General features: G+C 51.7%; 6 protein-coding genes across 6 annotated transcripts; 3 read left to right on the plus strand and 3 right to left on the minus strand.

Annotated features, from left to right (window-relative positions):
• Window positions 1–969: 969 nt before the first annotated feature.
• TRUGW13939_11633 (uncharacterized protein) lies at window positions 970–2,768 on the plus strand (the record flags this gene model as incomplete). The annotated part of the gene is made up of 2 exons (XM_035494739.1): window positions 970–1,702; window positions 1,759–2,768. 2 exons carry the CDS (start codon window positions 970–972, stop codon window positions 2,766–2,768), a joined length of 1,743 nt encoding a protein of 580 aa, XP_035350632.1.
• Window positions 2,769–3,309: 541 nt separating this feature from the next.
• Window positions 3,310–4,020, minus strand: TRUGW13939_11634 (uncharacterized protein; the record flags this gene model as incomplete). The annotated part of the gene is made up of 2 exons (XM_035494740.1): window positions 3,310–3,343; window positions 3,416–4,020. The coding sequence occupies 2 exons, from the start codon at window positions 4,018–4,020 to the stop codon at window positions 3,310–3,312; spliced, it is 639 nt and encodes a 212-aa protein (XP_035350633.1).
• Window positions 4,021–5,115: 1,095 nt separating this feature from the next.
• TRUGW13939_11635 (uncharacterized protein) lies at window positions 5,116–6,318 on the minus strand (the record flags this gene model as incomplete). The annotated part of the gene is made up of 2 exons (XM_035494741.1): window positions 5,116–6,052; window positions 6,104–6,318. 2 exons carry the CDS (start codon window positions 6,316–6,318, stop codon window positions 5,116–5,118), a joined length of 1,152 nt encoding a protein of 383 aa, XP_035350634.1.
• Window positions 6,319–8,071: 1,753 nt separating this feature from the next.
• TRUGW13939_11636 (uncharacterized protein) lies at window positions 8,072–9,127 on the plus strand (the record flags this gene model as incomplete). Its single annotated transcript, XM_035494742.1, has 1 exon — window positions 8,072–9,127. The coding sequence occupies one exon, from the start codon at window positions 8,072–8,074 to the stop codon at window positions 9,125–9,127; it is 1,056 nt and encodes a 351-aa protein (XP_035350635.1).
• An 816-nt stretch (window positions 9,128–9,943) lies between these two features.
• On the minus strand, window positions 9,944–12,197 carry TRUGW13939_11637 (uncharacterized protein; the record flags this gene model as incomplete). The annotated part of the gene is made up of 3 exons (XM_035494743.1): window positions 9,944–10,995; window positions 11,050–11,191; window positions 11,241–12,197. 3 exons carry the CDS (start codon window positions 12,195–12,197, stop codon window positions 9,944–9,946), a joined length of 2,151 nt encoding a protein of 716 aa, XP_035350636.1.
• A 939-nt stretch (window positions 12,198–13,136) lies between these two features.
• On the plus strand, window positions 13,137–14,621 carry TRUGW13939_11638 (uncharacterized protein; the record flags this gene model as incomplete). The annotated part of the gene is made up of 1 exon (XM_035494744.1): window positions 13,137–14,621. The coding sequence occupies one exon, from the start codon at window positions 13,137–13,139 to the stop codon at window positions 14,619–14,621; it is 1,485 nt and encodes a 494-aa protein (XP_035350637.1).
• Window positions 14,622–14,658: the final 37 nt, after the last annotated feature.

The raw sequence follows: 14,658 nt of genomic DNA on the forward strand, positions 1-14,658 counted from the left end.
TACTTTGTACGACCGACAACTAATCGAGGGCAAATCCGAAAGGCAAAAGGCAGTGTCAGAACCTGGGGTTTGACTATGGTCAGTTGGGTCAATCGTTGTTGTCTTCAAAGAAGCTGTTAAAAAACCAACAGGTTGTCTCACCTCTGTTGGTAACCACCAAACTATTCGCTCGGGGTAACCGCCTAGTGCAAGCCACTGCAACCCCGGCGCAAGGTTGTAGCCATCTGCAGCTCGTTTAAAAATCATAGTAGGTCAATCTCAGCGACGGTCACAGACGTTATTGCCGGGCTGGCAGATGGCATCGAATAAGAAAGCGGCTGCTAGCGAAGACAACCAACGCACCTTCAGAGTTGGTAATTAAATTATTTCCAGCGAACACCGCTTCCAGGGATACACAGAATATTTGTCACGAGGACGGCGTTTTGTACCCCAGATGGAGGGCCCCAGTGCAACAATAATGTTGCGGAGCGTTTTATTGCCGTCGGTGCCGGACAACAGAGCCCTAACTCTGGCCGCGCGTCCCCAGCGTCTGCGAACCAAACACTCGTCGGATTGGCCAAAAGGATTTCTCTAATAAATGCTTAATAATGACGCTAGTTTGGAAACACGCCGTGAGCGTATTGAATCCATGCCCATACGAGGCTAGTGTTTACAGTTGTGGCGACCCCAGTCTGAAGTCGACAACCGCTAGTTGCACAAGTGCACCACCCCATGCTCTGTTCCTACCTTTCTGTGCCATGCAGTACCCCATTTGGGGGAGGGGGGACCGGGGAGACTTCAGCCACGCTCCAGAATCCCAGATGAAAAGGTGTAACGGGGCGTACGCGGTAACGGCCAAATGCACAAAGGCGTAAATACATAAAGAGCCCTGGGGGGCCCCGTTCTCCCCTCTTGTCCTTGGTTACTCACCCCTCTTTCGTTCAGTACTTACGTCTGCTACCCTTGTTTGCTATCAGACAAACCAGCAACATGGCCGTCCTAGCCGGTGCAAAGGAGGCAAAGAACAGCCAGTCCCTGGTTGGTCGCAAAAATGCCACCAAGCCTCACGGAATCGTGGGCATGGTCAAGAACCCGTACGTCTTCATGACCTGCGTGTTCGCCTCTCTCGGTTGTATGATGTATGGTTACGATCAAGGAGTCATGTCGCCTATCTTGGTTATGGAGAGCTTCCAAAACAAGTTTCCCGGCTTGATGGGATCGACCATCCAGGGCTGGCTCGTGGCTGCGCTCGAGCTTGGTGCATGGGCTGGTGCTCTTTTCAACGGATGGCTGGCCGACAAAATCTCGCGCAAGTATAGTATGATGGTGGCTGTATTGATCTTCACCCTCGGCACTGGCCTGCAGTCTGGTGCTCAGTCGCCTGCCTACTTCTTCGCCGGTCGTATCATCGGTGGTATCGGCATTGGCATGTTCTCCATGGTCATTCCGCTGTACCAGGCCGAGATTGCGCCTCCGGAGCTTCGTGGATCGCTGGTTTCGCTGCAGCAGCTTTCTATTACTATCGGTACTACCATTGCCTTTTGGCTCGACTTTGGCTTCTCCTTTGTGGGTAGCAACAAGTGCAAGCCCGAGGGAATCGCCAACCCTTATCTCCCAGATGGGTCGTACAACTATGCACAGAACCACGGACACCCTTGCACTGGTCAGACGGACGCTTCCTGGCGTGTACCGTTGGCCTTGCAGCTGATTCCAGCTTGGATTTGTATGTCTTGTCTTAACATGCATTGTAAGAGACTTGCTAACATTTTTGTTTCCTAGTGTTCTTCGGCATGTTCTTCTTCCCCTTCTCCCCCCGTTGGTTGATGTTGAAGCACCGCGAAGACGAAGCCCGAGCATCGTTGAGCAAGCTTCGCCGTCTCGAGCCCCATGACCCTCTGCTCCAGGCCGAGTTGATGGAAATCAAGGCAGCCGTCCAGTTTGACGAGGAAACAGAAGCGATACTGATTGGCCAAGGCGGCAATTTTGCCCCGTGGAAGGCACTTTTCGCGCCCAACATGTTCAGACGTGTGTTCTTGGGATGTGGCATGATGGTGTTTCAGCAGTTTACCGGTATCAACGCGGTGCTGTACTACGCGCCCCAGATTTTCAGTAGCTTTGGCTTCTCGTCCACGACGACCACCTTGCTGGCTACGGGTGTCACTGGCATTCTGCAAATCATTTTCACTCTGCCTGCCGTCCTTTTCCTTGACAAGTTTGGTCGCAAGTCGTTTTTGATTATCGGTGCCATTGGCATGTGTATTTGCCACGTCATCGTCGCCAGCGTCGAGGGTGTCTACGAAGACCAGTGGAACCTGAACGAACACCTGGCTGTCACGCAGGGCTGGGTCGCCATTGCCTTTATCTGGCTGTTCGCTGTCAACTTTGCCTACTCCTGGGGCCCTGTCTCCTGGGTACTCGCCCAAGAAATCTTCCCCGCCAGCATGCGCTCCCGCGGTGTTTCGCTGGTTGCCTCGACAAACTGGATGTTCAATTTTATTATCGGCCTGACCACCAAGGACATGCTCGACACGATGAAATACGGCACATATATCTTCTTTGCTGTCTTTAGTGCTGGTGGTGGGTTCTTCATTTGGAAGTTTTTCCCGGAAACCAAGGACAAGACGCTCGAAGAGCTGGATGTGTTTTTTGGTGGTGATATGGGCAGTATTGCGGCAGCGGACCGCGACCGCATGCAGCGTATCTATGAGGAACTTGGCTTGGCTGGGGCGACTGAGGTGGAGGATTTGAAGATGGAGAAGTCGGGGGCTGTGGTTCATGAGGAGGAGTAGTCGTAAGACTTACGTATCAATGTGTGTGTGGGGGGTGGGTGAGGCGTGGGTGTGGGTGTGGGTGGGTTATGTATGATTCAAGTATACATAGCATGTAGGAAGTATATCTAGTAATAATGAGATTAATTGGATAATTGTTGCATCGTCGTATGTTTCTTACCTATCTATAAACAATTCAATAGTGAACATGGAAATTGTTGATATGTTCCATATGTGCTGCCCGATATTTCCTAAATAGGCAAGTCCACAATACGACGTCCAGTCCGAGCACAACTTGCATAAAGTAAAAATACATATACATGTACAAAGTATAGGATATACCAATATTTAACAATCAATTCCGCGCCGTAATTTTGAACCTGGTATAATATGATAAAATCGCATCAAATCGTTACACATCCAGCACATCAAACCCTAGCAATCCAGTCCAGACAAACACTATCAAAACAATAAATAGATCAATCAATAAATATACATGAAACCCGAATCGGACATGGTTATCGTCCACAGCTCGATGAATTCAGAACTCGGAACTCAGAACTCAAACAGGCGGAGGCGCGTGTTCATCGAGCGGACTGGAAAAAGATATCTGCATTAGCATTCATCTCTTTTTTGTTTCTTCTGGGGTATCAAATAGTCAGACATACCGTCTTGAACTCTCGCCATTAACCGGCCTACTCCCTGCCGGACTTGTACTCTGTTGTCCCTGCACCTGTGCCTGTTTTGGGGGATACTGCTGTTGCTGCTGCTGCTGCTGTTCGTATTCATAGTACTCATTGCCGTACGGCGACTGCTGCTCGTAGTAATGCTGTCCGCCTCCTGCTTCGTCATATGACGAATAATTCACATATCCAGGACTATTCTCATTCCCATAACCATTTCCTCCTCCGGGTGACGGATATCCATATTGCTGTCGTGGCCAGTATCCTCCTGCAGCCGGCGTCCCAGGCGTCGTCTGCCCTCCTCCTGTATTCGACCAAACCTGCGACGTGCGTGTCGAAAGCCCAAATCCAGCCCCACCACCACCACCACCAGAAGCAGCAGCAACACTAGCAGCCTCGGTATAAGCGTACTCGCGCGATCGCTGCCGAACCTGACGCATATACATTTCCTGCGCTTCTGAGCGATTGAAATTCTCCTCAGCGAGTATATTCGGTCCGCCCCAGTAGCGCGCAAAGGCGAAGAGGATTGTGACTGCGACGGCGGCGCCGCAGATGGCGATGACGATGACGGCGGATGCAGAGAGGGCCATTTCTTTTATTTCGTTTCGGAACGATCAGAACGTGATGAAATGCTAAGAAATCGATGAGGTGTCGAACCACATCAACGACCAGTCGTCCATCGAGACAGCATTATTATGTTGATGATGATGGCAGGAAGAGAAGAAAGAAACGGGTGGTGCCTGGAAAAAGCCGGAGAAAAAAAGCCACAAGAGAGGGGAGGGGCAGACCAGACCAGTGACAAGCCAAAACCTTGTCTCGGGTCCCGAGTACTGCAGAGAGGTACGTATTATTTTGGTTTGAATTTAACCAGAATAAGCGGGTGCAGTGACGTTTCACTTTTCATCACCAATAATATTTCAAGGGCATGTGAAGGCTGTGCTAAATCTAATTGTGATGGATCGGTTTCAGATCCATGCGATCTGCCATGGGTTGTCTATTATTTCTCGAGCGTCTCAATCTGTTTTTGGGTATTGCTTAGCAGAGTAGAGGTTTTAATATATGTATACGTATACAATATGAGAGTTAATAGGCATTTTCTTGTCTGATCCAGACATGCGTCGTCAGATACATACATCGTCCGCGGTGGAGTCGGTGGGGCGCGATGACGAATGCTGCCATCGTATACATCTGACACTCCTCAAACAAAAACTTCTCACTGGCAGTAGCTTGTCGTTGGTCTGTTGGGCAATTATTACTAGGAGTCTCTTAAAGCTTGTATCAGTTAATGTTTGACCAAGGGTTCAAGTCATCGATCAGGTAAATACAGCAATTGATATATAAAATGTTAAAATGCACATGTGGTCCGGGCACGATATGAGATAACCAAGAATTTTAAGGTTAATTCAATGTTTTATACTCAATTGACTAGTTTATGTATCGATTATTTTACGAATTCAAGTGGTAAATAAACACCAAAGAGTTGTATGATAATGCAATGTAGTCAACAGTACGTGCTCAACTGACCACCTGAAACTGAGGTTCAGACCTTCAAAGCTATCATAGGACTTAATACTGCAAGCCATATCAACATTTGAACAAGATTGCAAATTTAATATACAAGACCGATCAAGACAAGAATCAACGAGAGGGTATCTATCTATGCATATCTAGACATAATACATCAATCAATCAACAGCCAGCATCACATCCAGAACCCGCCGCCCCTTGGCTCCGCCCAGGTATTCCCTCCCCTGGCCAGCACTTTCATTATCATCCTCATCGTCCTCCAAATCAGCCTGCAAACTCGCCTCGTACGCGCGCATCACCGTGTCTTCATCCACGCGAATGCCGCCCTCAACCAGCACGCGAATACAGCCCGACAGGCGCGAAATCTCGCGCCGCGTCTGCGGCGCAATCTCGTCGTTTTGACTCGAATAGATCGAGCTCGGTGCGACATCTTCCAGCCGCGTGATGGAGATGTTCTCGGTGGTCGACGTCGTGGCCGCCGTGCCGTCGGCGTGCTTGGAGATCCATATGTAGCCGTTGACGCCCAGCACCACATCGACGTCGCCGCCGCCGTTGGCTGTGCTGACGGTCCACGTCTGGCGGCGCGATCTGACGACTCCGCCGACTGACGTCGCTGGCGCTGCGTGTGCTCCAACGCTGCCCTTTGTTGCGGCTGTCCGCGACGTGGCGCCATTGCCGCCCGTGCCTGTCACAGCAAGAAACACGCCGTTTCGCAGTTTGCCGTACTTGAGCGAGCGCGTATGCAGCGTTGCCGAGCCGTCGGCATGCACGCTCTGCACCTCGGCAACGACAAGATCTCCCTCGACGAAAAACGTGCGCATCTGCAGCTCATCGGCACTGGTTCGTCGGCGCAGGATCCCACCAGGCAGATTGATTGCTGACAGGGGCAATTGGGCCAGCAGCGGCGCGGCGACATCGACTTTCCATCGACGGGCCTGGACCTCGACGATGCGTCCGACGACGAGATCGCCAATCTCGGGAATGTAGCGGGCGCGCAGAGGATGGACGGAGAGCAGTTTGTTTGTCTTTTGCACGGTGCCGGCGACGGTGGCTATGATGGATGCCGAGTATGGGGTTGTAAAGGTGCCATGGCCTCTGTCGGATATAGTTAGAGGGGCGAATCAAGAACCAAGAGAGGGCACTCACCTCATCCATTGTGGATCGCTGGTTACCGACTCACCGGGAACGACAAGCCCCGTGGCTGATCGGCTGCCCCTGGCGCTGGACGTTTTGGCGAGACGCGGTCGTTTAGTCGGCAGCTGGTCCAGGTCGTCCATGTCGACATCGCCGTCCGAGTCCAGCTCGTCACTCGACGGACGGCGAATGTCCTCCACCACGGGGGGGAGAATTGTGATGCCCATGTTGTTGGGTCAGCTCAAAACAGGGGAGGAAAAAAAGAAATGCAACGCAGCTGACAGACTATCTGACTCGGTCGGACTGCTGAATTGGAGGTGAACGCATTAAGCGCCAAAAAGAAGAATCGCGGGCCAAATTCTGAGGGATCGGCAGTCGCTATCGTCACGTGAGGGGGAGGTGCTGATAAGGGTCACATGACATGCCAAGCCTCTACGCCCGCGCTGACTCATGGACTCGTTAGTCATTGACTCAGTGGATGAATGCCAAGTGGGCGCCTGAGGCGGCCCGCAGTAACGGCGACCAGATTTAACAGCGACAGATTCAACAGACTGCCCTGTGCGGTGATCCGATAATCTTGATGCCGATAGACTATAGCGGTGGTATTATCGGCACCGACACGCTGGGTCGACAGGGTAAAACAACTACGAAATGACAGGGTATGAATTGGATGATTTCCTTAGTACGGGAACGAGAAGCCACGTAAAATCATCAGAATGTACGAATAAAAAAAAACGAATACTACTACTACTACTACTACTAATATGATGCATGATGCATCAGTAGCTGTTCCAGCCCGACCCATTGGCTGTTGGGCGTCACCTGATCTGCAACATGACAAATCCGTCACGGCGGATAACCCCCTTCCTGCAGTCCGGAGACTCCAGACCCCCAACTTTATACTTTAATACTTTTATTCATACTTTTCAGCTTTCCCAGCAGACGGGATGTCCGATCTGTATGGAGAAAAAAATAATTGTCAGTGCGACGTTATAATTTCAGTCGCGGCAGATCAGAGACAGATCGCTGGGTCGCGGCTTGTTAAATAGCGAGAAATCCGGTATGTGTCAGGATGCCTGGGCAAAGTCCGTGGCGGCGCGCCGAGATCCAAAAATGGTGTTGAACGAGTCAGGCCTGCCTTGGATCGAGTCAGTTATGGTTCCCTTGGGTCGATCGGTGATCTACAAGTAGTGTACGTAGGATTTACTCTGATTTTGCAACGGACGCATGTAGTGAATTGAAATAGATGGTACGGAGAACGCACCGCACAGTAGTATGATGAATGTACTATGTAGTGATGCCAAAGACAGACCGGAGAAGGCGGGCATACCGCTTGCAGCAGAGCCCGGAGTCTACCCATGGTACTCGCCCGGGGCCAGCGCAGAAATGTGGGCTGTGGCGTGAGTTATTGACTGCCATTGGTTCAGGAGGGGCGAAACGGTGGAGCCCGGTGGGCATTCCGCAGTGCCGCGGTTGGTCCTACCACAGGCGCTAGGCACCCACCTCCCGGTACGCCGGGCCAATAGCCATGCTTTGAATGTGGCCACTAGTCATCACTACCAGAAAATCAACAAATAAGAACCGCCGGACCACAGCCGAAGGATTTTAGAACAGCGGATCGGCCCTTTCCTATGCTCTCTATCTAGTATCCGCCCCATCCAAACGGGCTGCTCCGCTTTATTTGTCCGTTTTTGTTTTTTTTCTCTTTAAGTTTTTTTTTTGTGGTCCAAATCCGCCAAGTCCGCGCGCGCGCGCCTTTGTCCCCAGGTGTCCCGCCGCCGCCGGCCCAGCCCTTTGTTCGACTTTACCACTCTTCGGCTCCGCACTTTCCACCGTCCATCCCTTCTCGCCTCATCCCATCTTCTTATTTCTCCCCATCCTTTCAACAATACAATGCCCTTGTATAACTCTATTATTATCTCCATGTAGATAATACTCTTGTTATATATATATATATATTTGCCATTTTTCTTTTGAAGAATGGCTTGCTTCGCTCACCTCCGCGATAGCGTCCCTTCGTGGATCTCAGACGCCAACCAGTTGTCCGTTCATGTCTACACCAAACGCGCAGAATTCGCCGCCGAGACGAGGAACAAGCCCAAAACTGGATTACGGAAGAAGCCCGCCACTGCCAGTCTGTCTTCCTGCAACAGCCAGCGCCCCTTGAGTCTACGAGCCAGGTCGACGAGACGTGGATTGAAACGGATCTTGTCTCGAGAGTCGATCAGAGAAGTCACCAAGCGACGCCGTGTGGACGCAGAGGAGGAGGGGGCAGAGGAAGAAGAAGAAGAAGAAGAGGAGGAAGAACAAGAAGTAAAGCCAGTCATTTTATATGATGGACACACGCAAAAAGCCCTCGAGCAGATGGTGCGACATATCTGGTCAGCCAAGAGCAGCATCCGGTCATCTCGAATCTCAACCTCAATGCAGAGCGCCCTCCGCGGTCGAATGAGAATGCGAATGGCGTCTACCGAAGAAAAAGAAAAAGAAAAAGAAACGCCGTCAACAGACCTGCTGTCGGCCATTGAAGTCGATGACAACGCACTCGCCCCAGACGACGACAACGCCGAACCGGAAGAGATACCAGACTTTCGTATCACACGCAGACCCGCACGCCAGAAGGAAAGCCCATACGATTTTATCGAGGCGCAACTCGACGCCGCACAGAATCTCTGCGAGTCGGCCGCGTACCGGTTCTTGCGTGAGGGTAATTGTCTAGACGAGCTGGAGGGGTTGGTCGGAGCTTATGAACTGGTCCTGGAGGCCGCGACGACCATGGCCGAGCAGGAGGAAGAACGACTACAAAAAGAAGAATCCGAATTAGCAACAACAGAAAAGGAAGCCGAAGATGATAAACGCCCAGGCGGCGTGTTGATCGATGGCGCCGACAGCCCCGACGACCTCAACTCCGCCATCCTCGAAGTTGACGATCGCTCCGACACGTCTGAAGTCTCGATTGATATCACCGCTTTCCGAATGACGCGTTACGGTCAACGCACTTTGCATCCTTTTACCTTGACACGCGCCGCGCGATAATTTCTATATTTTCACATTTCCGAGATCCTATATATATATATACCGACCATCTACATTCGTCCGCATTTTTCCTTTTTATTTTTTCCCGTCTACATAACATATATATTATGCATACTACTTCCTGCGACTAATACCCTTTTTTGTCGCCACACTCACTATTTTTTTTTCTTTTATTGTCTACTGTCGTGAATTCAAACTCGACTGAACGCGTGTCGTCACACTATTACTACTACTACTACTACTACTACTACTACTGCTGCTGCTGCTCCTGCTACCGTCTTCTCTGCTATGTGTATGAACTTTTGATTCGGCGTTGGATGGCTACCTTGCCTTATAGGGTTTTTTGTTTTGTTTTTTGTTGTTGAAATCATCGGCGGTCTTGCATGCTTTACCACATATTACTTTCTTTGACTTGCCTTGCCGTGGACACACTACCCGGTTTACTACTTACATATATATATATATATTTACTACTATCTTGACTGGCTGACCGCCTTATTTGCGCGACAAAAGTGAAGCAAGTGGGGTTGGGAGTTGAATTGAATTGAGAATATTGAATGTTACTTTTTCTTTTCCCCTTGTAGATGTATAGTGTAGTATATAAAATTGTAGCTGCTAAGTATGTAACATATCATCGTTATATCATTGAATATGACCATGAACATGACTATCGAAGTAAAGATAAAAAAAGAAAGTAAACGCAAGCTCATAATACAATCAGTGTCCATGAATCGAATAACAGAAAAAAAACTGTACAAGAATATTTAAAAAAAAAAAACGCTTCAGATAGCAAAAAAATCAAACTCAAAATCAAAATCAAACGTTGACAACGCGCACAGCCGCGCGGTGCACAATACCGCTGCCGCGTCCGCCGACCATGTGCGTCACGGCGTCGTGGATTTCGACGTCTTCATCATCGTCGTCGAAATCGTCGTCGTCAAAGTCACTCATTTCTTCGTCTTGGCTATAACTCTCGCGGTGGCTATGAGTTGAGGGTTCTTCGATAGGGGTGTGTGTTTTGGGTTGTGCTGGGGGGGTTGTTGTATGCTGGGTGGTTTGCAGCTGTTGTTGCTGTTGTTGCTGTTGTTGCTGCTGGGCGACTGCTGGCAGCTCGTCGACTTCGCTGATCATATCCTCGCTAATCATGCTATCGTCGTACTCGCGCATGAAGCTGTCGCGCATGGACATGCTGCTTTCTGTTTCAGTGTCGTCGCTGAGATGGCTTGTGAGCCCGAAATCGAAGCCGTCGTTATTACCACTCTGAACACTCTGCACACTCTGCACACTGTGTCTATGGTCATGTCCATTGGCAAGTCCATTAGCAAACGACGCCGTCGCCGACGACGCCGCCGACCCAGACTCATCCGAGTCCTCTTCAGCCATATCATCCAGGATAGCAGCAACCCGATGCGGATAAATATTGACCGACCCAACCCCGTCACCGACAATCACCCCTTCTCTATCAAGATGCGTGCGCGCACGCACAAACGGGTCTAGACGCCAGTAATTCAGCCGCAACTCCTCAATCAACTCAACCCTTCGATCATGCTGCAGCGCAGTGCCGATGCGGTCGCGCATGGCCGACGTCTGCAGCCACAGGCGCGTGGCGTCGAGCATTTCCGAGGCAATGCGCTGGCGCTGGCCCTGCAGGAACTCGCGTGTCGGAGAGTATGTCTCGTTCGAGAGTGTTTCGGCCTTGTCGTTGGTGTCCGGCTCGAGATAGCGATAGTTGTAAGCGTCTGGGCCGCCCAGGTCGGCGGGGATGTTTTCCGGGGCGATGAATTGAGCCAGGTCGTCGAGGGTTTTGGTGAAGTGGACTCTGGACTTGAGCGAGTCGTTCATCCAGGTTTTGATGATTTTCCAGGATGCTACGCCAGTGGGTTAGTATATTCGTGATCTACTAGTAAGTGGCATGGACTCACCTGAGAAAAACCACGGCGCTTTGTGGATGATAATTAGTCCGAGGCATTCTGGATAGAAGTTTTCTAGGCATTTGATAATGAATCTGATGGGCGTGTAGTCCATGTTGGACATGGAAAAGTCGGTCATGTCGAAGATGAGGACCTACATGAATCAGCATACGCAAATACAAAACCGAATCAAATATACGAACAGCAGTTTCAACCTCTGGCGGCCGCAGCAGCAAGCGGCACACCTCAATGGTATGCACAATATAACGCTCCAGCACCGCATCGCTCTGGTCATCAGCATGGTGCAGACGCACCCTGATATCGACAATCGGCCGCCCAGCACGATCAACCCCATGAATAATATTCTTGCCCATACGCAGCTGCTTCACAAAGTCATTTCCCGCGCGCTTCTCACGCCGATTCGGGCTTGCCATCTGCTGCATCGCATACAACTCCCCTCTCGGGATAATGTCGTCGTCAACGTGCATCTTCTTCGCTCGCCAGGCCATGGTCGACACCAGCAGCACAAACGCTTTCCCGACATCCCATTTCCGGGCGCGCAGAAAGCGTAGGAGCATGGAGTCCGGGTGGTCGTTTTTCACGGATCCGAGCAGTGTTTGTCGCAGCTCGTCCGGGGACAGCTTGTACGAGGCCATGACACGTGCCATGACCTGCGCATTCTGCGGACTGGGACGCAGATTGACGCCACCCATGGACTGTGCATGAAAGCTCATGGCACGCTTGTGCGTGGAGGCGGTGCGGGCGACGAACGATTCGGATGCATTGCTGAGGATGGAAGTGCGGCGGCGCAGTTTTTTGGGGTTATTGCTGTTGTTGTTATCATAATTATTATTAACAGGCTGCGTATATGCCCTTTTGGGACCCGAGACTGGGCTGGTCGGCGTCGGAGGCAGATGCAAGTCCGCGTTGTTATTATTTGCATGGCTGGACAGGCTGTATCGACTGCCAGTGCGCACCGTGTCGAAGCTGTTGGGCGAGCGCGGCAGCTCGTCGAAGCTGGTGCGCGACGTGAATGTGTTTTGACTGGCAATCGACGAGTCGGCGCCCTCAAAGGCGTTGAGCAGAAACATCCATAGCTGCTGCAGGCGGGCTTCCTGGTCAGGCGTCAGATTGCCCAGCACGCCCGTGGGGACCTGCATGTCGACTCAGCATGGGCTGTTGCTCAATTGACAGTGATGGTGGTGGTGATGTAGTTGGATGTATATGTACCAATATACATGTGTGTGTGTCAACTAGTGTAGACTCAGGGGAGAGGCTCGGGGAGGACGACCAGAAGACAGAAGACAGCGTCTAGTCTTAGTCAGTCACTATTCGCCCGATGCATGATCTCATGTGTGTGCCTGTCCAGGCTTATGCCAGCCTCGGCAGACCAAGTGGACTCTAGTCTGAGGGGTAAGTTGACGGGGTAAAGTTAGTCGCCAGGCTGGGTGGAGAAGATTCAATTATTAATATTCGCCCTCGCCTCTGCTCTTCGTGCTACCCGGCTGACTTGGCACCCCGTGCAACACGACTTGATATTCACAGCATCCAATAACCTGGTTGATCTTTTCTATTCAGAAACAAACGATTCGAGTGCAAATGTCCGACTCAAAGTGCGGGGAGACACTAGTTGCGCCGGCGCCCTTTAGCGAGTCCGGTGAGTCCGTTCACCGCCACGTTTCGCAGAGCAGATTGGAGATTTAGATTGTTTTTATAGGACTGGACTACTATACTAGCTGTAGTACGGGCCTAGCTCGATTAACTTGAAACAAGCCATACGAGAAACTTGGAAGGTGGATGCATGATCACAAATCTCACAGATCTCCAGAGTCCATACTACATATCCATATCGAGTCAGACTGGTGTCAATCTATCAGGACTCGGGTGGACCTGTCAGTCGCGTGCTAATTTGATCACCCATTGATTAATTAACCAATTGACTGCGTAGTACTATATAGGATCATTAGTTAGTATATGGTGAAGAACTGTAGTGGGCACGATAAGATAAGATAAGCGATAAGGCAACATTTCAACCATCCGACATCCGCTTGCATCTGAACAGAACATCGACTTCGACTTCGACATCGACACTTCACACCATGTCCAACGATTCCCCCGGCCGCAAACGCAGCTTCACCAACTGGCTGAAGCCCAAAAAGTCGCGCCAGACGCTACGCAAGCGCGGCGCCGAGTCGCTGATGTCCGCCAGCACCACTACGCTCGCCAGCGTGCACACCAGCTACTACCGCCCCTCGTACGAGCACGAGCCAGTGCCTCCGCTGCCCATTGCACCCTTACAAGCCCATCGCGAGAAATACCGAGACGCGACATCGCGCATTGATACTCAGCTCGGCGAGAATCGCGATTATACGGCGATTCTGCACGCGCTGAGCCTGCAAGAGACGTTTGATGCCAACGACGTGAGACGGACCGGGCGGGACAACCGGCCACCGGGAGACAAAGCCATTGCAAGTCTCAGTTGGCAATTATGGCGCTGTATTACAGACTATCTCGATCCCAAGTCGACGGTGTGTCTGGCGCTGGCCAGCAGAACCCTCTATCGCCGCCTCGGCCGACGTCCGTTTACCATGCTTGAACTTCCGGAGAACTACGGCTACAAAATCGAGTTTTTGAATCTGCTAGATGTATACCTGCCCCATCATCTGCTGTGTTTCCCCTGCGGAAAATACCACCGGCGCACGCAAGAAGGCCAGGAAAAGTTACAGTCAGCACGCGTGCTGAATCCGCTCTTCGCATGTCCCAATGAGCGCAACATGGTACGCCGGCCGCCGCGCCATCGCATTGCCCACGGCCGGAACATTCCTTTTGCTTTCGTACAGCTCACCACGCGTGCCCATCGCTTCTCGCCGCGATACGGCATCCCGGCCGACTCGCTGGGCCGCCGGTGGAAGCACGACGAGTGGACGCTGGCCACGCGATACTACGTGCATGAAGGCCGGCTGCTGATGCGGGTCATCAGCCAGCGATTCGCCCCGTGCGGGCTGCCTCCCAGTGGAAAACGTTTATTACTCTACTCGCGCGACGACTACTGGCCGTTCTTCTCGGCGTGCGCGCACTGGCGTGACGGCGAGCTGATGAACGTGTGCAAATGCGCGCTCGACCATGTGCCTGTGCCGCGCGACACTGGCGGCTTGCAGGGCATCGAGGGCAAATTCAAGGACGCCATCCGGCCCGGAACTCGCAGCGACAACTCGTTTGGTATCCCCAGCCAGTGCAGCCGGTGCCAGCCCATGCGCCGCTGTCCGTTTTGCCCGACTGAATACCAGATCGAGATCAAGCTGGCCGAGGACCGGCGTGACCCGCGCGCTGTCAGCTTTCGCCATGCCCTGGTGGTGACGCGTTGGAGCGATTTGGGGGACGGCTCAACACCAAGCTTGTCGCAGGAATGGGCGGCGTGCAATGGAGAGACGGACGAGTACGACTCGTTCAAGAGGCTGGGGAAGCGTGCCATCTCGGGCATTTTCGAGTCGGCGTTTACGCACGATACGATTCCTGGGCGGCGCATCATCTCGATGAACCCGGACAACAAGAGGGGTGGCGAGAAGCGCAACGACTGGTATTGAGCGGAACAAAAGTGAAGCAATTTTATATATCTTATAT

This window comes from Talaromyces rugulosus, chromosome VI, assembly GCF_013368755.1.
Source record: "Talaromyces rugulosus chromosome VI, complete sequence".
NCBI classification, from domain to species: Eukaryota; Fungi; Ascomycota; class Eurotiomycetes; order Eurotiales; family Trichocomaceae; genus Talaromyces; species Talaromyces rugulosus.